This window comes from Bubalus kerabau, chromosome 17, assembly GCF_029407905.1.
Source record: "Bubalus kerabau isolate K-KA32 ecotype Philippines breed swamp buffalo chromosome 17, PCC_UOA_SB_1v2, whole genome shotgun sequence".
NCBI lineage: Eukaryota > Metazoa > Chordata > Mammalia > Artiodactyla > Bovidae > Bubalus > Bubalus kerabau.
In genome coordinates this window covers 14,883,693-14,906,330 of record NC_073640.1, presented here as the reverse complement: position 1 = coordinate 14,906,330, position 22,638 = coordinate 14,883,693, and the positions used below count along the sequence as shown (strand labels likewise).

The 22,638-nt window shown below is 49.5% G+C and overlaps 3 protein-coding genes across 7 annotated transcripts in view; 1 reads left to right on the top strand and 2 right to left on the bottom strand.

The window, feature by feature from the left end:
- The window catches only part of IRF8 (interferon regulatory factor 8), a 558,308-nt gene that overhangs the window by 96,823 nt on the left and 438,847 nt on the right, over positions 1 to 22,638 (bottom strand). The gene's annotated exons all lie outside the window — the stretch shown is intronic.
- LOC129632379 (cytochrome c oxidase subunit 4 isoform 1, mitochondrial) lies at positions 398 to 8,125 on the bottom strand. Of its 3 annotated transcripts, none has more exons than XM_055553949.1 (5): positions 8,104 to 8,125; positions 6,105 to 6,178; positions 2,227 to 2,394; positions 1,411 to 1,542; positions 398 to 648 (listed from the first exon to the last, which is right to left on the bottom strand). In XM_055553949.1, the coding sequence occupies exons 2-5, from the start codon at positions 6,175 to 6,177 to the stop codon at positions 512 to 514; spliced, it is 510 nt and encodes a 169-aa protein (XP_055409924.1). In that variant the 5' UTR covers position 6,178; positions 8,104 to 8,125; the 3' UTR covers positions 398 to 511. The 3 variants fall into 3 exon arrangements, with proteins under 3 accessions (XP_055409924.1, XP_055409922.1, XP_055409923.1); XM_055553947.1 differs by lacking the exon at positions 8,104 to 8,125 and adding an exon at positions 7,396 to 7,529; XM_055553948.1 differs by lacking the exon at positions 8,104 to 8,125 and adding an exon at positions 6,777 to 6,797.
- EMC8 (ER membrane protein complex subunit 8) lies at positions 7,552 to 18,936 on the top strand. Of its 2 annotated transcripts, none has more exons than XR_008704482.1 (5): positions 7,552 to 8,107; positions 14,831 to 14,907; positions 17,066 to 17,238; positions 17,864 to 17,958; positions 18,471 to 18,500. XR_008704482.1 is itself a non-coding variant. In XM_055553945.1 (5 exons), exons 1-5 carry the CDS (start codon positions 7,877 to 7,879, stop codon positions 18,628 to 18,630), a joined length of 633 nt encoding a protein of 210 aa, XP_055409920.1. In that variant the 5' UTR covers positions 7,592 to 7,876; the 3' UTR covers positions 18,631 to 18,936. The 2 variants fall into 2 exon arrangements, 1 of the variants encoding a protein (XP_055409920.1); XM_055553945.1 differs by having other exon boundaries at positions 7,592 to 8,107; positions 17,066 to 17,135; positions 18,471 to 18,936.

Sequence of the window (22,638 nt, the reverse complement as noted above, 5' to 3'; positions counted from 1 at the left end):
GCCTGGCACTGGCGTCACTGTGGCTTCTTAGATAAAGAGGTGGAGAACAGTCAGGAAATCAGGCAGGAGACACAGAACTCAGCCTGCCCTTTCCAGCCTTGTGGTCACACACTCCAACCAACACCAACAATCTGAAGGGGACAGTTCCGGGAAAAAAGCGACCCCAGGGACACCTGTCAGCCTGGCTACTGTAATGGGATTTTACTCATAAAAACCTCTTGCCAAGGACTTGATATTTTTAGTTTTCACATGCTAGTCCTTATACAATTTGTTTTTGCCAGTTCACTTACACCCGAAAGGTACTGACTGCTGACAGACACTTGGGAGAAACCTCCTGCACGTCCAGTGCTGCTTCACTTCACTCAGTTACCGTCAAAGAACCACCCACGAGGCCGTCACGTAACCGCACGTTTATTAGCACTGGTGCTGCAGCACAGCGCTTCCAGTGGGCATGCGGAGCTGCATGGAGGCGACCGGACAGGCGAGGTGCAGACTCGGGAACCGCGGGTCCTTACTTCTTCCACTCATTCTTGTCGTAGTCCCACTTGGCCGAGAAGCCCTGGATGGGGGCCACCTTCATGTCGAGCATCCTCTTGGTCTGCTTGGCCACCCACTCCTCCTCAAAGGTGTGCGGGATGGGGCCGTACACTACAGTCCAAAACAACGGCGTGAGGTGACACTGTCTTGACAAGGTGTTTCTAAGCCAACACGTCACAGACGTGAGTCTGCCCCATCGCACTAGCAACTTGATCAGCACCGTCATCGGCCACTCAACACCCACACTCACACAAACGCGCTGGTTTTAAACTCGGCGCACTGACAACTTGGTACTCCCAAATTACACCCTGGTTTCTAACAGTGAGCACGAAAACACAGCGCTAGAGCAGAACGTCTCCTGTGCGGGACACAGACAGCAGGTGCACTGGCAAGCATGCAGCCCAAGCAGAACCAAAGGCGACTCATGGAAGAGCGACAGTCACAGGCCTGTCACCGCCCCACGTCCACACGCAGAACGGGCCGACCTACCCCACAGAACAGAGAACACAGGACAGGCAGCACCAGAACCAGCAGGCGGCCCCGCCGCCGGCCGAGCAGAAGCTGCTAGGTCTGAAGACCCAGACCTCTGGTGACTCGAGCTGCAGTCCCTGCAGCCCAAACAGCCCCCGATGGTAAGAGTGTCCTCCTCTTCAGTCTAACTTCCACCACACCTTCTCCTTGACACCTGACCGCCAAGTAGATGAGCCACTGGAAATGTGCTGGGCTGGACAACCAAGCGTGGCCCGTTCAGGATCAATCAGCCGCAGGGCACACCCCTTGAGTTCACACGAGCCAGCCTCCCAAAGCTGGTGAACACTCCAGGATGGAGCCCAGATGGCAGAGCCTGTCTGTGTGACGCACCGCCCCACTCACCATAGTGCTTCTCCCAGATGAGGAGGAGCGCGGTGAAGCCGATGAAGAACATGGCCGCGCCCACCACCGTCTTCCACTCGTTTGTGCTCCTATTCATCTCGGCAAAGCTCTCCTTGAACTTAAGGCGGTACACTGAGGAGAGAAAGGACCGTGCTGCGGGCAGACGCCCGCCTCGAGGTAGAGCTCCCCAGCACGGGGGGTGGGGGGGGAGTGCACAGAGTGAGGAGCACCACAGGCTTCAGGCCCCGACACCCCTCTCACACTCAGCAGGGGGCGGCGTGCAGTGGAGCATGGAGTGCCTCACACTGGGCGGGGGGCGGGGGGGGCGCGTTGTGTGGTGGAGCACGGAGTGATAACCACCACAGGCTTCAGGCCCCAACACAGTGTCCTCACACTCGGGGGGCGGGGGGGAGGAGATACATGGAGACCCTGAAATTCCTCCTCATTTAGAGGAAGGCACGGGGTCCGTGTGACGTGCCTTCTTCCTGATGGTGTGTCAGCGATCTTCCATCAGTACTTAGCACACCCAGCCCCAGCGAGCAGAGGCGGTGAGGAGCTGCTCGCACATGTAAACCATCCCGAGTTCCACTCGGTGGCTCTGCAACCCTGCTCCTGCTCCTCCTGGGGGCTGGAGCCCACGAGCATGGACAGCACCACCTGGGAGGGGGTTCAGCCAGCTGGCAGAGCTGAGGCCCTGGACAGCCCCACAGACGCACAGCACCCCCACCCTCCCCAGCACACTGGTCTCTGGGCCCAGTCCAGATCCAGGAGAATTCTCGCCCAACGCAGGCTGCCCGTGGTGCCGTCAATACCCACGTTCAACTTTCTCATCGATGGAGAGGCTGCTCCAGGAAGCCTTCTCCTTTTCCTTCAAGGCCTTCTGGCCGGCAGACAGGTTCTTGATATGGGCCACATCGGGCAAGGGGTAGTCACGCCGGTCCACGTAACCCGGGAGAGCATAATCTTCACTCTTTACAACACTTCCTAAAAAACATGTTGGACAAATATTTAAAACTCACGTAGGTTCCGTTACAAACAAGGTGGTACTTTTAAGAACTGAAGTCAGTCCAGGTATGTGCACCCTGAAAACCTCAGTCATCCCAGGGGCTGTGGCCCCCATTCCAGACAACCGCAGCACGGTCCTGTGACATGGGGAGCAGGCTCGCCCCATGTGGCCCTGAGAGCAGGTGAGGACGGAGGGCAGATGGTAACAGCAGCGCTCTTCATCACAGCAAAACAGAAACCTGCCTGGGAGAACGAGAGAGCATGTCCTGCAACTACCAGGGTTCATACAGAGGCTGGACAGCTACTCAGGTTCCCTGGACTAACTGAAGCCTGGAGTAAACGGAGGCCATTCCACAAGGAACTCCAACTAATGGGGAAGAACAATATAAAACTCATAAAAGAAACAAGGGTTCAAAGTTCAGAAAGAAAGACATGAAAAGATGGCTCCTGCGGCACTGCTTATTACAGCAAAGTAGCAAATAACCTTAGAAATGCGTATCATGGAGCCATTTGGCTTGTTCAACAAAGGTTTAGAGTGCCTACTGTATGCCAAGTACTGTTCCAGCTCAAAATGGGAAGAGAGTTGTGTACACACCAAGTCACAGAATACCATCGGGGTTATATTTTCTTTTTAAGAATCTGTTACGTGTAGATACTCACATGAATATGCCACTAAACACAAGTTAAACCCAAGTTGTCATCAGTGGGAAGCAAGGATGAAATGGAGACTTCTGCCCAAAAAGATAAAAATTCCAGCACCTTCAAATTGCTGTGTACCCAATAAATACATAGTACTCTAGTAAAAAGGGGAAAAGTTCAAAAAGCAGGGAAAAAAAAGAGTATCTTAAACTTTAAGGTTTTCCCTCAGCAAAAAGCTGTTTGATTCTACCCTGTATTTGCAAGGAAATTCTGTGTTCGGAATGAATCTGGAGGTATAAAGTCCTACAAAAATGCTTCATCTCCATTAGCTTAGTCTGAATGATTGAAATCTCCCAAACCGTATTAACAACAGTGAAAGAAAACCTTGGATCTTAAACAAAGCAGTAAAAATTCTCCAAATGCTCACCGGTGCCTTGCCTATGACTAGCACACTCATATATTCATACCCAACCTTATCCCAAAGAGACTGAGATGAAAATGGTTATAATTTTCATTTCTAAAGTTTTCATTTAAAACTTTCCAATTTTAAAACTCTAAGACGCTATTAAAATAATGAGTGGACTAAAAAGCACTCAGCTTACACGAGTTATTAAAAATAGATGTTAATTAGGGTGTTGAGAATGTTCTCAAGTTGATTACAGGACAATGGCGCAACTCAGCGAATGTACTGAAAACTGCTCAAGTGTAGCCTTTACTGTGTCAGGGTGTCATGGGAAATAGATCTAATAAAACTGTTTTCAAGATGCAAATGCTTATAACCTTGAAGCATCCTAAGCATAAAACTGCATTTTCTAGAACAAAAATGACTAATTCGTGACCTCACCGCTGCCAAGGGCTCTTCAGGACTTTTGGCCTGGTTCGCTAGTAAATGGGAAGGGTGGGGGAGGCCCCCACACAGACACATAGATGTTAACACACCAAACATTCCTTTTAAAAGGAGAGAAAAGCAAAGATTTTGCATCCTACTGAAGGTTATCATTTCTATCCTCGATCTGGATAGATATGGGGGCCTCTGCTGAGGAAATCCGGGGAATCTGAGCTCCCGTCTCAATCCGACATGTCGCCACACGAACACCTGAGCTGCCAGTGAGGGCTCCCAATGGCTATTCTATGTGCAGAACCACTTCATGTATGACTTACACGACCAGAAATCTAGAATGAAAGGATGAGACTCGTCCGAGAGACAGCAGCTTCCTCCACCCGCCTACCGTGTGCTCGAGAGGCGGCAGTGAGTAAGCCCTGCAGGTCCCTGCTTCCAAAAGCTTGCACTCAAAGAGGTAAACACCCCTCAAACTACCTGCAAACCCACAGCCTCTAAGGAAGCACACAGGGTGAGACAGGACCTATTTTCCTGTAAAATGACACCTGCGCAGAGGGTGACGACGCGAAGGAAGCACCATCTACACCTCTGGAGCTGAGGCAGGAGGAGGCAGCCTGGTACATCTGAGACACAAACCACCCGTGGGGCAGGGAGCGAGCCACCGTGGAGCGCTGGTCTGGGCTGCTCTCTGCCTGTGAGAGTCTGATGTGATGAGACCAGTGAGGCATGAGGAGCCAGCGGATGGCTGCAAGCAGGGACCAACTACATCTGACTTCCTCTGCCTAAAGCAGTACCTAAGAATAAGCCCTGGTCAGTGCCCCTGAAGGAGACAGAAGTTGCCTTCTCACAGAAGATCAGAACGACCAAAGGGACATGAAGGGACCTTGAGGGGTGATGGAAGTGTTGCATGTCCTGACTGGAGTCATTGTCACACAGTTGAGTGAGTTTATCAAAATCCATAGAACATAACATCTAGAAAAAATAAACTTTCCTTTCTGTAAATTATACTTCAAACTAAACAAACAAAGAGCTAAGGAAATACATTAGCAAAACCAAAATGGAAACAAAAGGTAATCTTTGACCTAAGTGACTTTCTAGCCTTTCAGTGAAGGAGTGTTTCTTTCTGTATGTATTAACAACTAAAATTTTTATTATCTAAATAATAAATATTATCATTTAAATAACATTTCAATAATGCTTTTACTAAAATTATCTCTTTTAGAGTCTGTTATCCTGAGCTATATAAAGGACATACAGAAATGTAACACCAAAGTATCACCAATTAAAGGACACAACATCAAGGGAAAAAAAATCACACATAAAGCAGGTCAGACAAAAGCTCCTGAGTCCCTGGATACATGAGTCTTGCTCTTGACTGCATCACCCATCACTCAAGCCTTGCACTTGACTCCCCAGTAACACAATCTGTCACAATGATTTCCATTTCCTCCTCCTGCTTGCTTTCCCTCTGCCTGGAATAACATTCCCCTCTTGAGTGTGAGGGAACCCCACCAGCCCTTCAGCAGAGCAAGGCCTCTCCTCCAGAAGCCCCTCCCCGTACCTCAGACCAGGCTAAATGCTTCTCCTCCGAGCCTGTCTCTCACTGAAACACTGCCTACCTGAATCTTTCCTCTCCAGATTGCTGGGACTCTGGACTAATTCCACGTCTCATATTCCTTTACTGTAAGTGTCTAACACTGACAGCTACAAAGAAGATGCTTGATAAACGCAAAACTCAACTTGCTATGTGCCAGGCTCTGAACTAGGTTCTTTAAGTACATTTCAGGTGAGAGAACAGATTCCTAAACGTGAGCAGCAAGTCCAAGGCAGAAATGAGATTAAACCCAGTCCAAGTTCCTTCCCTTCTGCTGTCCCAATAATTTAAACAATATTCAAGGTAAGTGGCTAGACAGTGGTGGTTGGTGGGGGGCATGGAACAGTAAAGTCAGGTATAGTGTGGATCTCTTAAAAGGTGTGGAACTTGAACCTGAAAACATGGAAAGGGAAGGAAAGAGGAGAAAATATCAGTATAAGCGAAGACTCAAACTAGGAGTCATTAAAACTCTTTAATCTAGAACTAGGCACCACTAAACTGCATGCATCTCCCTTCAAATTCCTCAACAAAATGGGATCAGGATCAAAGCTCTCCACATCTGAAACTAGCACAGGGCCTTACTAGCAGCAGAGCAAAAAGAAAGATTACACTTACCGTGGGCCCGAACACACACTGAGGTGGAAATTGCACGCCTGCCAATCAGGCTAAATACTCTGGTTGCCAACATTCTGAAAGATAAAAACATACCTTCACTATGAACAAGGGTAAGCACCTATTAGGAATGATTCTTTTTGCCCCAGTGCATTCTGGAAATCAATAAAATTCTTTTTTTTCTTTTTCTCCCCAACATAAGTGACCGGTTCTTCATTACTGATCGTAAACTTTTAAAATAACCTAGGATGAGGATTTTTTTTTTTTTTCCCTCAGCAGACAGCATGTTTTAATGGAGCGTCCTTATAAACCAACTGTCTCATATATATACACTTAAAGCAATTGGTAGAAAACTGGTTTGTTTGAGGGATTTTGCTTTTTTTTTTTTTTTGCCTTTGTTTTTTTAAAAATCAGCTTTCTTAAAAAGCAAAGAGGGAAAAGAATAGTTTAAGGAAGACTGGAAAAGCTAGAATGTGCTGCCAGTAATGGGCTCCACCGTCTAGAGGAAAAAGGTAAACAGTTTAAAGTAACTCAGAGACACGCACTGCATTCATTATTTGGTTACAGATCTAATATGTGCCCCGGCTTAGAAGGGGAAATGAAGGGGAATGGATGCAAAGGTGGCCTGATCCACTTTCAATCCCTGCAGGACAACAAATGACCGCGATGACACACCTCTCACGTGGGCCTTTTCAGGGTCAGGTCCAGCTCCCCTATTTGCCCCTCCCTTAAATCTGGACCTTTCAGGGGGCTGCTGATGATGGAAAAGATCCCGAACTCATTCAGGAAGCAGCCCACTAGAGGCAGAATCAACAAAAGCATGACGTCAGGGCCGAACTCGCCTCCGTTTCCCGTGTTTTCTCCCCGGCCTGGCCCGCGCCTGAGCGAGTGCCGAGCGTCTACCAGGCCAGGAAGCGGGGCGCCTCCCTGGGAGCCCCGTTACACCCCGGGCGGTGGCGCAGCACCTTCGGGAGGGGCGGCCGGCAGCCCGCGAGGCAACCTTCCCTCAGGCCCCCGCCCTCGACCAGCGGACACTCCAAGGTCAGAGCCGCAACCAGCCCGCGGCTGCGGAAGGACAGGTGGAGACCGGCCGGATGCTTCCAGGCGTCATATAAGCAGCGACCAGGCGGCTCCCGAGCCCGGAGTCCCCAAGGGCCGGCCTCAATGTCACCGGGACAGGAGGCCCAGTTGTCAGTTCCCTGTGGGCGCCCAGCCGTGGGCACGCAGGCCCGAGGGCTCCCAGGGCTCGACCCTCCTCAGCCTCGCGGCGCGGACCGGCCACCGCCCGCCTCACCTGATGCCACCGACCAGCCGCTGCCCACCGTGCCCGCCGCGACCGCCCTCTACGTCTCGGCTGCCAGCGACCGGAAGAGAGCGAGGCCGAGCCGCGGAGCACCACGGGATCGAGGAGGACTCCACCCCGCGCCCGACCGCGCGGGAGGTCACAGGACCGGAAGTAGGTCGAGCGGCGAACGTCGTAAAACGCCGGACTGGGCGGCTTTCCGGCGGCTACTGGACGTCCGCTTTCCGGCGGCGCCCGGCGAAAAGCGCGAGTGGAGTCTTAAGGTGGCCGCGTCGGCCTCTCCCGGGTGGTTAGCCGGCGTCCGAGGAGCGGAGCTCGAGCGGTTCTGGGCCCGTGAGGGGCCCTCGCCAGCCGCGGGGCCGCCCCAGGGAGCCGCCGCCTCGTCCTCCTTCTCCGCTGAGGCGCCGCGCGGCCAGGCAGCGGATCCAGGCCTCGGCCGGCGCCGGGCCTCCGGGGCCCTCCCGGGCTCAGCATGCCCGGGGTGAAGCTGACCACCCAGGCCTACTGCAAGATGGTGCTGCACGGCGCGAAGTACCCGCACTGCGCCGTCAACGGACTGCTCGTGGCCGAGAAGCAGAAGCCGCGCAAGGAGCACCTGCCCCTGGGCGGCCCGGGCGCCCACCACACCCTCTTCGTGGACTGTATCCCCCTCTTCCACGGCACCCTGGCCCTCGCCCCCATGCTGGAGGTGGCCCTCACCTTGGTAAGCGCGGGAAGGGGCTTGCCTCAGAGTTAGCGGGACAGGAGACGGGCTGACAGTCGGCTTCCAAGCCGTCCCGGCTAGGTCAGGGTGGTCCAGCCGGAGTCTCGGGACCCAGCACCGCCGAGTTCGCCGTGACCGTGAACGGACGACCCGCGAGAGCGCGTTGGTCTTTGCCCGCACGCACTTAGCAAGCGCCCCGCAGGTGGCAGGCAGCTCGTCGTTGCAGCGGCCGAAGGGGCGACCTTAGTCGTCCCGGGTATTTTTAGAACGCCTTAGGCGACGGAAAAGGCACCGATTTTCTCACACCGGTAGCCCTTATAGAGACAAACCGCTGTGAACCGAGCGTCTGTATTTGGAATTGTGAGTCGCGGGGAGTTTGGACGTTGCCGGCGGGCTCGCGCGCACCGTCGCGCGGCCGGATCCGTGTCTGCCATAGGTGTCAAAGCGCGGTTCTAACCACGTTACTGCCCCGGGACACCCAGGGTGGACCCACGGTTAGAAAGGCGGCGTCGAGCGCTCCGTGAACAAGAGCTTGTCTGTCTTCCTTAGTGACATCTGGAATGCACCCGTGATTTTAAAAGCTGAAGACTTTGTGTGGAATTTGAAAGCCAGAGCAGACTTGGCCTTCCAGCCCGCACACTTCTGTGGGTCTGCTCACGACTGATTTATTTAAAGTACAGTGGGAAAAGGTGTGACATAGGAACAGACCGACTGGTTATTGAATTCTAGGCCGTAGTTGTTGAGGTATGGTGACCAGTGAAGGAAAAACGACCACCTGTAAATTGGAGTTAAAACCTTAGGGAGGAGTAGGCTCAGACCTGCCTGGGTTGAGGTAGAATTTTTCGATTATGTATAAACTAAGATACTAAAAGAGAATTAGTTGATTCATGCAAAGAGTAGTTAAGTTTGAGAAGAGTAGTAGAAATCCTTTTTCTCTACATCCCAACAAGTAAAATGAATCCATTTTGTAAATACCTAATTATGACACCCATGTAAATTCTTAATAAGCAGGAAGTATCTTTAGACCAGCAGTCCTTGCCTAAGCTTACTGGGCACATCTTTGAGTACCTGTTAAACTGAGTCATATGTGAATTTTTCCTATCATCATGGGGCAGAACATAGATAGAAAGTAGATGATGTGTATAGAATCAACCGTTTTAGCTCCTGAAGAAATGTGCTGTTGGTATCAGTGTGTTCCTGGGGTATGTGTGTGTCTGTTTTAATGCAAGTCTTTTCAGCTCCCTGTCTTGATTATTCTATCAAGATAACTGTGTGGTGATTGGATATGTGCAATGCAGTCAGTCACTCGCAGGGAACTCTATTGACCAGGAGTATTAAGCAGGGTTATCCAGCTTTCCAGTAGAGCCAAGCCTATGCTAGGGGGAAGGATATTGCTATGGATCAAATACAGTACGTGTGTAGCGGTTGAACTTGTACCAGGCAGACAAGTACAGTACTGAAGAATAAGTGCCATATGGAGGGGTCAAGCAGAAAGTGGGGAGGGGTCCGCTGACCCAGGCTGGCAGAGTCAGGGAGGGCAGGCTGCCCAGAGAAAGGGACATGCAAGTGGTGGCCCAAGGGGCAAGGCTGGAGGAAGGGGACAGAGGGACCAGGTGAAAACCCGGGGGGGGACTTTTAGAGATGAGCTAGAAGGTAGAGTATAAAGGGACCAGACAGAGAGAGACGTGAGCAGTGGACAGATTTCATCGTAGAAATCATTCAGGGGCACTGCTCGCTCTGCACCACTGCATCTATACTCCAGACGCACCTTCCAGTGTTTCCCCAAATGTGCCCTTCAGTGTTGGAGTCTCCTGTCCAACAGAATTAAGTGCAAACTAGGTTTTCTGCACTTAGCCTCTTTTAAGACAGTAAAAACTGTCTGAATGTCTGTCCTGCCAAGCAATATGGTAATTTGTGCTCACTTTCCTTATATTGATCAAAACTTTGAATCATAGACTCAGCATTTAACAAGTAGGAGAACAATGTCAATTGAGTACAAATTAAATAACTTTGAAAATAAAGTCATAAAGAAAAAAATTGCCATTTGAAACCATCTACAAGTTTTTGTGTTACTGTTAAGATATTTAAGTTTATATCATGCAGCTTTTGTCTTAGCAACTTTATAACCTGAAGGCAATGAAAAATCTCAGCCATAGTTTATCAGCTGTAGAAAATGTTTTAATAAAGCATCTAAATCCATAAAACTATAAACGGCTAATTCTGATGGCTTGTTTCTATTCAGGGAGTTTTGTATTGGGTTATTTTTGATAAGTGGGAAAGACTGACTTGATATTCTGTCCATCAAAGGGCAGCATCAAATTCCTTTGCAAGGCTTTTCATTATAATTTTCCATTTTAAAAAAAATCCTTGCATTTCTGGGTGCTTTCTATTTTTTTTTAAGTACTTAGGCCTGTTATCTTAATTTATCCTTATAACCCTTTGACGTAAGTAGTGATGGAATTATTTCTAATAGCAAAAACCCATAAAATGTCAGTAGGGAAATTAGCATAAAGCTGCTGTTTGCCTAAGCCCTCTTTGTCCTCCCCACACACACACACACACACACCCCCCACTGTGATTTCCTAGTGCTGGGAGCTGCTTGTTGGTACCTTCTGCTCTGATGACTTCTCATTTGACTTGGGCCTGGGATTCCTTCTGCCGCCCCCATGTGTGCTTTCCCTGTGCTCATATGCACAGGCTACCGCCCCTCTGGCTCTCCGCTCAGCCCCCTACTTCCTCCTGGGAGAGGGAGCTGGCTGCTCTGGGCTCTCCTTTCAGTTCTTCCCGTGACCTTTGCTCTCTGTTCCCAGGCCCCTTATCTCCAACGCTGTCCTCCAAAGCCAGCTCCTCCTCATGGAAGAATCAGCTGCTGATTTAAGGATCTTTTTCTTCTCCGTGAAAATCGCCAACCCCTCTAGTTTTAGACTTCCGGGCCTGGGTGTTGCTGCAGACAGGGAGGCTCCCAGACACCTAGCTTGTAAGTGACCAGCCTGGGAGCAGCACCCTCCTTGGGGTGACTTAGTTAGCAGCTCCCTGCCTTGCCTGCTTTGTGGCTGTGGTCATGGAAGTGCATGCGGTGTTACTAGAACTCCAGGTGCCTCGCTCATGCGGACACTAGCAAGTTTGCCAAGAGAAGCTGCTTTCTTTGTCCAGCCTAGCTGGGAATGGACTAGTGGGCCCGAGCCTGTAGTAGTTCTCCTGCATGTCTGCGAGGGAGCAGGCCTGAAAGACGTGAACAGAGGGTGGCGGCTTGTGCCAAGGTGACAGTGTCCTTCTTTCCATCTGATAAGTAAAGGAAACCGCATAAGTGAAAGCAGGATTTGGACCTTGTATCAAAGTCACTTACCAGGTATCAGAGTGCCATTGTGAACGTTTTCATTTTGATTGTTCACAAGATGCATCACAGGAGGACACCATAGCAGCAGAAACGAATTCACTGAGAACAGAGTTCAGACAGCTTCTCAGCTCTTTTGCTTTGTCCTGCCCCACTTGGAGGGTGTGAGTTGCCTGCTGTATAATCTGCCACTTAAATCCACTTGGGCTTTTTGTTAACAAGCTCTTTGGGCTGACTGCAGGATTCTGAAACCCCTCAAGAGCCACCTGCCCCATCCCCACTCGGCCGACTGTCCATACTGCTTGCCTCCTCCAACACACCGACTCTGCTATGCTCTGTCACTCACTGATGATGTCTGGTTCCACTGAAGCTTGTGTTCGCTACTTCGGTGGACTCTGATGGCTGGTTCTCCAGTCATCAACTGGTGGCTACTGGTGTCTCTCTGGACAGTGGACAGGCTGTGCATGCCCATCACAGGCATCCAGACTTCATTTGGTGGTTCTTATTTGAATCATTTTGTGACCTGGTTCACTTTGGGAGCAGCCTCTTCAAAGAGTTCTGCTAGGAGTTCCCTGAGGTCCAGTAGTTAGGACTCGATGTTTTCCCTACTGGGGCCTCAGGTTCAATCCCTGGCTAGGGAACTAAGATTCTGCAAGCCATGTGATGCAGCCAGAAAAACAAACAAAAAGCAAAGAGTTCTACTAGAAGTTTAAGGTCATGACACTATTTTTCTGCTAGAATTTGGTTAGGCCTTTAGAGTGTTTTATATAGGAATCCACCCCTCTTTAGGTAAAGTGTCAGTTGAGTTATGCGTTCATTTGTCACAAGAATCCACCATCCTGTCAGATGCCTTCTCTGCTGTCTGAGCACAGGTACAGGGTGACCCTGTGTGTTTCCTGGGGACTGAATCCCAAACCATTCCCTTCAGCCCAGGAGCAAGATCGGGGAGCAGCTCAGGCTGCTCACCGAAGACTGCTGTGGGAGCTCCCGACGGCCTGGTGTCAGGGCTTGGGGCTCTCACCGCTGTGGCCTGAGTTCAGCGTCCGTCCAGGGAACTAATACCCTGCGCTCGTGGTGCAGCCTGCTGCGGGAGAGCAGCAGTGGGAAATGATCATCTTATCCTTGCATTAAAGGTTGCTGTGGCAGGCCCAAAAAAATGCCCCCCCAAGATGTCCACGTCCTAGTTCTTGGACCCTTGGACAGGTAACCTTACGTGGAACAAGAGACTGCAGATAAGATTGAGTTAAGGATCTTGAAATGCGATGATTATCCTGGATTATCTGATGGACCCAGTATAATCACAAGGGTCCACGTAAGAGGCAGCAGGGTAAGAGTCAGAGAAGAGAATTTTGACCACAGAAGCAGGGGTCAGAGTGAGACAGCCACCACCCGAGGAATGCGGTGACCTGTGACCTCTCCGTGTTGGAAAAGGCAGGGAGCAGATTCTCCCCTCAAGTCTCCACCAAGAGGCAGCCCCACAGACTTGTTTTCGACTTCCGACTTGTGAGACAGATCTGTGCTGTGTTAGGCCACTAAGTGTTCGTACCAGACTCAGGACACTCTCTGTAGTTGTGACCCTGGATGTAAGAGCAGCCCACAACGCGGAGCCAGGCGAGGGGCGCAGAGGTGGGCAGACGTGAGGATCACCTACATGAGGACGCCCTCAAGAGACCAGTCTTCGATCAGAAACAAAGGCTAAGAGGGCGACACCAAAGGGCGGGCCAGCAGGTAGGTGTGAGTTCAGGAAATGGGACCAAGTGCCAGATTTTAGAACTAGGCTATGCCCTTGGATACCACGTGGAGGTAAATTTAGAAAGAAATGAAAGAATTTTGCTGCTGTAAGCAGCAGTAGAGTTTCCAAGACTCATTCTTTTAAGAGGTGATAGAAATAAAATATAAGTAGTTGTGGAATAATTTGCCTCAAAGTTAGAGTGAAAGAGCCATTATAAATATTTTGGCGACATAGCCCTCATCTCTTGGGTGGATGACCAAAGCCTCTAATTGGTTCATTGAGCCTTGGTTTTGACCCAGTATGGTAATTTGTGAGCTCTTAGGAGGGCAGAATTACTATTCTAATCCTCGTGTGAGCCAGGGAACCTTGGACTGTGACCATTTTGTAATGTCTGCTTTTAGTCATAAAGGAGACTGTTGGAGTCCCAAACCAGAATTTGAGAAAAAGAACGAATAGAGCTATGTTTAAAAAGGGAAAAGAAAGAAAAGAAACCCTTTTTAACCAGTTAATTCACTTTGAAAAAAATTGAGGATCAGTTGTATCTCTTCTTTTGCAAGCCGAGAATAGAATTTCCTGCAGTGTATTATTAAAATTCCGTTACAGCAAAACAGGACGACCTTTTGTTGTTTTTAATAATCGCATTAGATCTGCAGGATGCTAAATCTGATGAGAGAAGAGTGGCATTGTAAAACAAAAAACTTTCAAAATCTGCGGCCATGCTCCCGTTTAAAAGCATGCCACAGGGAAGTGTGTGAGTGCATGCACGCGTGCTCCCCTGCACCCCACATCCCAGCACGAGGGTTTTCATAGTGTATTACAAGGAATACTGAAATAACAGTACTGAAGGACTTGACTTTGAAAGAGACTCAGATTCCCATGCTGCCTCTGTTTTCTGGCTGTGCAAGCTTAGACCCTCTCTGAGCTCTTTAGTTTGCTATCTGTGAAGGATTGATTTTAACGACCTGAAGGCTTGTTCAAGCCCCAGAAGGCCTCAGTGCTTCATCTTGTCAGAGAAAGTGGATAACACTGGTTCCCCCTCACCCACAGCACTGCACCCATTCATTATGTGTATGCGCTGGAGCCTTCTGCTGGGACTAGGGGAGGAGGTCATTCCTAGTGTCCAGCCTCACACCCCACCCCACCCCCGGCCATTGCAGGCTCCTCCTCTGTGGGAAGACACTCCACCTCCGAGAGAGGGGGAGCCTATGCTCTTTGCTTTCTCTGACCTCCTGCGGACTGTGGAAGAGCTAATTGCGGTGGCCTTCTTTCCCCTGAACACCCATACACCCATTTAGTGTGTGTTTGTTTTTTGGTGGCCATACCACCACCATAATTTGGTGGGATCTCAGTTGCCTAACCAAGGACTGAACCTGGGCCATAGCAGTGAAAGCCCAGAATCCTAGAAATCCCATGGACAGAAGAGCCTGGTGGGCTACAGTCCATGAGGGTTGCAAAGACTAGGACACAACTTAGCGACCGAACAACAGAGGCCACCAGGAAACTCCCCCATTTCATTCTCTTAGGGAGGAGGATACAGGAGTTCTGTTTGTCTTGTCCCAGCATTTGGTTGAGGGAGGGAGGTTCCTTTGTTTATTGAGACTTGATGTTTAAAGAAAAAGCATTCACCTTTTCTTCCAAAATTTTGTTCTCTTTTCAGATTGATTCGTGGTGCAAAGATAATAGCTACGTGATTGCTGGTTATTATCAAGCTAATGAACGAGTAAAGGATGCCAGGTATATCCATGTGAAACCCCTCGAAACCCCTCAGTGGGCTCCGGGTGCAGAATCTGTCAGAACAGAGTCCCTCCGTGCTTGTAGATAGTACTGCAGGGGTACTGGGGCGCAGTCTGTGGGAACAGTGCCCTTCCGTGCTGTTGATAGTATTCCAGGAGGGCTGGGGTACGGGTCATTCCAAACACCAGTTATTCTAAAGACTCAGATGAATGCTGGGATTCTGTCCTGTGTTGTCTTTATTTTGCTTAAAGGGAATTCTGGAAGCGAAAGCAACAGTCCAGCGCCTCCTGTTCAGTCCCCCCTCAGCTGTGCCTTGCTTCCCATTCCCAAACTGGGATTGATGTAGGGCAGAGCACCAGGCAAGAACTCCACTCTTTTTGGGGGTTAAAAAAAAAAGCAACTTTTAGGTTTGGTGTTCTTTGGGTCTGCTGCTTTGACGAAAGCATGGTGTTTGCTACTTTTCCCATATAATGGGTCTTGTTTTCTTCTTTTATCCAGCTAGTTGCCCCCATGGTGGTTCTCACTAACGAGCAAAGCTGAGATCTTTGCTTTGTTTTTGCATCAATGTCCTAGCAGAAAAACTGATGACATCCTAATGTTAGGGTAATTTGAGGTGGGCTTAATAAGCTGGTTATCTCCAGAGGTGTGAATCGTCTGTCAGAGAAAGGAGGGTGGTGCAATTACCCAGAGCTGGTAACAAAAGCTGGCACCTGCCCTGCCTGAAGGAATGAAGATGGGTCGGGTCAGGAAGTTGTGTCCACCCCGCCGCCCTGAGAAGAACAGTGTCCTTTGGTCAAGGGATGTGGCCAGCAGCCAGCCTGACATGACCTCACAGAGAGAGTCCCAGAGGAGTTGGCACCCTGAGCAGCCAGAGGCACGAGCTGGGTGACCCTGAAGCTTTGCTCATGTGGCCAGGCAGAGCTGACGGGCTCCGGTGTCCAGGCAGTCAGGGGGTACAGTGAAGGGCTCCAGACCAAATGCCTCCCGGATTCGTGTCCACTCGCCCAGCATAGGCAAGTGGTGGGACTCAGTAGCATTTGGGGAAATAATACAGTAAGCCAATGGAGCACTTCCAGAGATGTGAACTGTTCTATTCTAGAGGACTGGGCCCAGTCAGGACTGAGGGTGGCAGGGTCCCCAGCGCAGCGCAGACTCAGAGGGGCTTCTGTGCCAGCCTCTCTGTGGACGACATGCAGAGCTGCTCTCTGATCCCTGATTCTTCAGCTTTTCCCAAGACATCTCTGACTGTTTGGTCCCTGCATCCATGCATGCCTCTGGTTTCTCCTCAGTGCGTCTCTTACCAGCCCCTCCTTCGAGTCCACCTGCCTCCCTTTGTTGATGAGCTAGAGCCTGTTCACGGCCTGTGTCAGTCTTGGTCTTATTACACGAAAGAAGCTGCCAGAGTGTGAATCCCCTGCCCCAGGCTAAGCTCTGTGCTGAGCTGAGCCACGGACTCCTGGCCCTTGCCCTCAAGCTGCTGCACTGAACTTGAAAGACATTGGAACCCAGGCCTGTGGTGCAGGCCCCGGAGCAGGAGGCACTCCGCCCACAGCCGTGACAGAGGAGCCTCCGGGAGGGTCTGGACAGATGAGCTGGTGGCTGCGGGACCCCGGCCCTCAAGACACCTGTGCAGCGCTGCCTTCACTCTAAGGGCTTTCCAGGGTGACTGGGGGATGAGAATCCCTAGGGCCCTTTCTCTATTACATTGTTTTTTGTTTCATTTTTCTTAATACGATGCTGCAGATAATCACACACCTCTGTAAATTTTCAATTTTAAAGGTAAAAATAGAATACTGGCTAAATTTATTTTTATAAAGCATTAAGCCTGCTTTTTTCACCTCAATCACAACAACAGGGTCGTAACTGTATAGTGTGTTTCTTTCTGGTTCAGTCCCTGCTTCAGAAAGCTGAGACTGATTGTACAGAGGGAAAGATGCACAAAAAGACAAGGGCCCCTGCTCTGCCCTGAGCAGAGCAACAAGTCACTGCAGCGGGATCACAGTCCCCAAAAGCTACTTAAATGGGTGTAACCCCACACGGTGGGGTAGCTTACTGGTGCTGTTGGTCTTTGTGTCATTGCTGTTTACTCTGCCACAGGCAGACAGTGTTGCCCAGCGTCAGCTAAAACTTGGTAACCTCGCTGGTTCTTCCCTCTCAGTCCAAACCAGGTAGCAGAAAAGGTGGCCTCCAGAATCGCCGAGGGCTTCAGTGACACGGCTCTCATCATGGTGAGTCACTGCCGCTCGCTCCAGAGTCCTGTGTGTGGGGACAGCTGCTGAGCAGCCTCTTGCTGACGGGGAGCTTTGTCTGTGAGCGGTTTCCTTTCTGCAGGTACTTACTTCATCAGACCATGGCCTCTTTCGGCCGTCTTCTCCCAACTGCAGGCTTAAAGTTGCTGAGTCAGGGCCGCTGCAGTCATGGCACACGGGTGTCCAGAGGTGGGGGGTCTTTCAGCTACAGTGGGTCTCAAAGTGGGATCCCCATGCTGACAGTATCAGTACCACCCGGGAATCTATTGGAAATGCAGGTTCTGGGGGCCTAGGAATCTATGTCTCCATAAGCTTCCAGATGATTCCAACGTACACTCAAGTCTGAGACGCATTGAATTAGGTCAACCAGCACAGCAGAGGGAGCAGGGACGGACATAGCTCATGTCAGGAGCCCTGTTCTCTCAGTTCAGATGGAATTCTAACAGGGAAGGCAGTGTAACATTTGGAAGCTTCGAGTGTGTGAGAAAGCAGTCAAGCGCTCAGTGTTTCTCCCATGCGATACACCGTGAGCCTGCGCTGTGGTGGCGTGCACTCTGAGGCGGGGTGTCTGCCGTGGTGGGCAGTGAGAAGCCCGTCCCTGCCATCCCTGTGGGGTCCTCCCCCGTGGGAGAGCCCCAGGGAGGGACCCGCAGGCTGCCGCGGAGGTCCTGGCTCTGTTCGCGAGTGCGCCCTTCGTCTCGTTGCAGGTAGACAACACTAAGTTCACGATGGACTGTGTGGTCCCCACGATCCACGTGTATGAACACCACGAAAACAAATGGCGCTGCAGAGACCCGCACTAGTGAGTGCCCATTCCCGGGGGGGCCCGCGGGCCGCGTGCGCTGGGGCCAGTCCCGGCACGCTGCTTGCACGGGAGGCCTGACCCCCGCCTCCTGGGTTTTTAAGCTACATGTTCTCTAGAGAAGTGTGCACACCTCATACAGAAGTCACGGGTGTTCCTCAGCCCCCGGAGGACAGGCCTACAGGGTTTCCAAGCAGTGGAGACAGCCTGTCACTCACGGGTCTCCCCTCCCAATCCCAGGCCACCTTTGCCTAAGCCAGACCCTCTTCCCAGGCTTTTGTGGTTTATTTGCAATCAGTCATCTACCTCCAGCTTTTTCAGAATTTCATTTGAAGGTTATCTCTTGCATGTTTCATATCCTTTATATGCACCTTCATGTGTTTAGATGTGTTTGCTAGAGTTCACCCTTGGCTTCCTTTATACTACTCTGCGCGCGGCTGGTTTCCTGTTTACTCTATTGAAAAGCCACGCGTTTTGAGTAAGAGGCTGACTTCTCCTGTCTCACCTCATAGTGATTACTGTGAAGACTGGCCAGAGGCCCAGAGGATCTCAGCATCGCTCCTGGACAGCCGGTCCTACGAAACACTTGTGGATTTTGATAACCACCTGGATGACATTCGGAATGACTGGACAAATCCAGAGATCAATAAAGCTGTTCTGCACTTGTGTTAGGGAGGGGTTTCAGTGACTGGTCTCTGGGCGTTTCCACTACACTGAAGAAGAAAAGTTATTTTTAAATGTAAATAAAATATCATAGCCGGTGTGGAAAGCTGACAGTTTTCAGAAGTGGCGTGTGCCTTGAGAGAGGGCAGAATGTCCATCAGTCACCTGTCTAATGCAAAGTCTCTAGACCAGGTACAGACCGTCCCATCCGACCACCCTGTGGAGCCTTCCCAGTTGTACATGGCTATAGTTCTTCAAATCAAAGCTATTTCTGCTTGTCCAAGATTGTTCCTATTAAACAATTTTAACTAACCTTTTATAATCTGGAGAGAATACTTTTTAAGGCATATGAACTGTCTTTAAAAAAAAAAAAGCCCAGATCTTATACCTAAAATAGAGTGTTTGTGAGTTTTCATCCTGTTTGAGTTAATATCGTCCAGCCTGGGGATCAGGCCTGTGCCTGGTGTACCGGTGCCAAGCTGTGTCTGAGAGCCGTATGCTGGTGTCCACAGCCGGGAGGCTCCCCTAGCTGCCGCGCCTCTTCACATGGGAATAATGCTGCTGGTGCCTGGGAAACCTTCATCGTCAAAGGGTAAAAACAAACATGTTGGGAAGGCAGCTTGAGTGGGAGCACTGTATGATGCTGCTCAAGCAGACAGATGGGAAACCCACGGAACTGAAGCAAAAGGGGACCGGTGTGCTAAGATTGTCTTAAACAGGCAAGAGTTGGTCCTGACTCGACTGGCTTGCATGATTACCCAAATGGCTCTAATTTATTTCTTCACAACAATTATTTCTTTTCGTATATGAAGCCACACAAGCTGAACAAAACATAGGCTCCTGGAGTTTTACAGCACCCAGCCTGTAATCCTTAACGCTTGAAACAGTTAAGCTTTTTAACTCCATTGTAGGAAATTGATGGGGAAAGGACTCCGTCGCGTTTATTCTTTTTCATATGAATTATTCCAGAGTGCAGAGCCTGTACCTTTGCCGCTGTCATTTTTTGGACCATGTGAAGGAAGTCTATGACAATTGGGTTATCTGTTGAAAAGGCTTATGATGCAGCATTTCACTGTTTTATCAAGTAGGAAACCTTCCAGCATTGCTTACAATAGACATGCTTCCTTTGGTCCACCAGATTCTCTCTCCTTCCTTCAAATCCCGCTCAGCCTTGGCTTTGTAAGGTGACCGTATGTCGTGTGGGGAACACAAATGAAGGGCTGGCGTGCTGATGCACCACACCTCCTCGCCTCAGGCCATGACCGGCACAGGTGGAGTGCAGCGGGCAGTCTTGTTCCAGATGGGTCTCTATTTTATTTTGGAAAGGAGAAGAGTCCGTCTCTAGCATTTGCCACAGAAAAGGGTGTCTTTTCCTGAAATTAGAATGAGCATGTGCTACCTCCAGGTCAAGGTCAAAGGTAACTGGCAGAGCTATTTGAAGCCAAAGGTGTGGCCAAGTCGAGTTTGGAAGCATTGCACAGATGGTCTTATTGTCCCTCATTTTTACCTCTGTGAAGAAACAAAAACAAATTTCCAAAGTGCAGACGATTGCTTCTGGATGCTTGTGAAAACAGCAAAGCCCCTGGGTCCTGTGCCGGGCTCCCCTCCGTCTTCTCCCCAGGCCTGGCTGTGTGGCCTCTGAGCCTCCAGTCTCCCAGCCCTTAGAACAGTCGTTACCCACCCAGGATGAGAGTAAGGGCCCATCAGATAGCCACTGAAATGGAATCATACTGTGATTTCCCTAGAAAAGATTTAGAGAAGCAACACAAATTATATTGTATATTGAAGAGCTTCTTGTCAGTCAGAATGTTCCTAAATGAATCCTGCTTCGGTTCAAATGGGCTGGAGGGGAAGGGGTGGGGAATGTGTAGAGACATCCCCTTAGAACCAGCCATATGCTTAAAATTCTGGTGGACGTTTTTCTCTGTTCATACATCCATCCATCATGAAGAGAGTGGGACAAATGAATTACCGGTTTGCCTAAAAATGCCATCCAAATCTAATGGTTGCTTTTAAGAATTGGAAATACTGAATGTGAAAAGGTAGGCTGTGACTTCCTAAATGACAAAAAGCAAGGTGCACACTAAGGAAAAATTGACTTAAGCTTTCCAGGGATCTGGTATTTTTAAGATTCCTCAGTGTGAAAAGTTCTGTATAGTTAGCTTTGACTCAGTGGCTTATTTTTCTGATTGATGTGCTTGCAAAGCTGTTGTTCCCTCTTAGAGTAATTTTCAGATTTTCTGACTTACCGTCTTTGTTTTGCCTTCAAACGAAAAATATTGGCTTCCCAAACTGCCCCTTTTTAGTATAACATTTATCTTAACAAAGTAGCTACTTTATAACATCCTGGTAAGTGAAAGCAAGAAAAAGAGCCATGAGCATTAATCTCCATACCCTGCAGACATTTTTAGCAATTTTAATGAAGAGAACTGAATTTAAAAATAGACTTTGATTTTACTAATTGACATTTCTTTAGCCTTTCCATCAACTCAGTGCCTCTTAAGCACTGGATTCTTTTCTTCAATTCAGTAGAAAGCCTGGCGGCAAAGACTTGTTTGTGTTCCCCCTGCCAGCTTTCAGATAAAGTGGAAGTCTCTTGGCTGTGTCCAACTTTGTGACCCCATGGACTGTAGCCCACCAGGCTCCTCTGTTCATGGAACTCTCCAGGCAAGAATACTGAAGTGGGTAGCCATTCCTTTCTTCAGGGGATCTTCCCGACCCAGGAATCGAACCGGGGTCTCCTGCATTGCAGGCCGATTCTTTACCAGCTGAGCCACCAGGGACGCCTTTAGCTGTCGGATAGGTGGTATGTTAATCTGACTGTGTTCCCGTACACCTCAGAATCTGGGGGGTAACAGATATTTGTGTTCTCATAATGTTGACTTGTTGTTACTACTTAAAATGTTTAAGATCTTGAATAGGATGCAAAATCTGATCAAGTTTTGCCTTTCTCTGAAATGAATCCCCATTCTTCTAAGGAGCTTTTCTTTCCCCTTAAAGATTAACTTCTTGGGATCGAGTCCAGCTTTAGAACTGCCAAAAACTGCGTTCTCCTTGGTCTTTTGCTTCCACAGTGGTGTGTCAGGTGCCAGCGTGGAGGAAACCTTTGGCTTGAACTTGCATTGCCATATAAAGCAGAGTAGCATCCTATATTTAGTGCTGTCTGAAAAAAAGTTCCAGATCCCATCAGGAAGGCCATGATAAATAATCACATTTCAGGATGCAGGCACACTTCGGAGATATTCTGGGTTTGGATTCAGATCACTGAAATACAGCAGTGAAGCGAGTCACAGGAATGTTTTGGTTTCCTGGTACATAGAGCAGTTACGCTTACACTGTCCTGTAGTCTGTTAAGTGTGTGACAGCGTTGTGTCTGAGAAAACAGTATACACACCTTAATTTTTAAATAATTCTTAGCTCCAACATGCTGACCAGCATCTGGGCCTTCAGAGAGTCATCGTCTTTGCTGGTGGAGGGCCCGTGCCTCAGTGTTGGTGACCGCTGATTGATAGGGTAGTGGCTGCTGAAGGCTGGGGTGCCTGTGGCAATTTCTTAAAATGAGGCAGCAGTGAAGTTTGCTGTGTGGATTGACTTCTGTGAATGGTTTCTTTGTAGCATGCAGTGCTGTTTGATAGCATTTGACCCACAATAGAACGTCTTTCAAAAATTGGAGTCAGTTGTCCCAAATCTGCTTTGTCAACTAAGTTGATGTTGTAGTCTAAACCCTTTGTTGTCATTTCAGCAGTCTTAACATCTGTATAGGAGTAGATCCCATCTGACGAAACCATTTCCATGTCCTTCCATACGGAGCAGCTCCTCTTTCATTCAAGTTTGATCATGAAGTTGCAGCAATTCAGCCACATCTTCAGGTTCCACTTCTAGTTCTAGATCTCTTGCTCTTCTCCCCATATCTGCAGTTACTTCCTCTGCTGAACTCTTGAACCCTTCAGGGTCTTTCATGAGGCCTGGAATCACCTTCCAGACTCCTGTGTATGTTGATATTTTGACCTTTTCCCA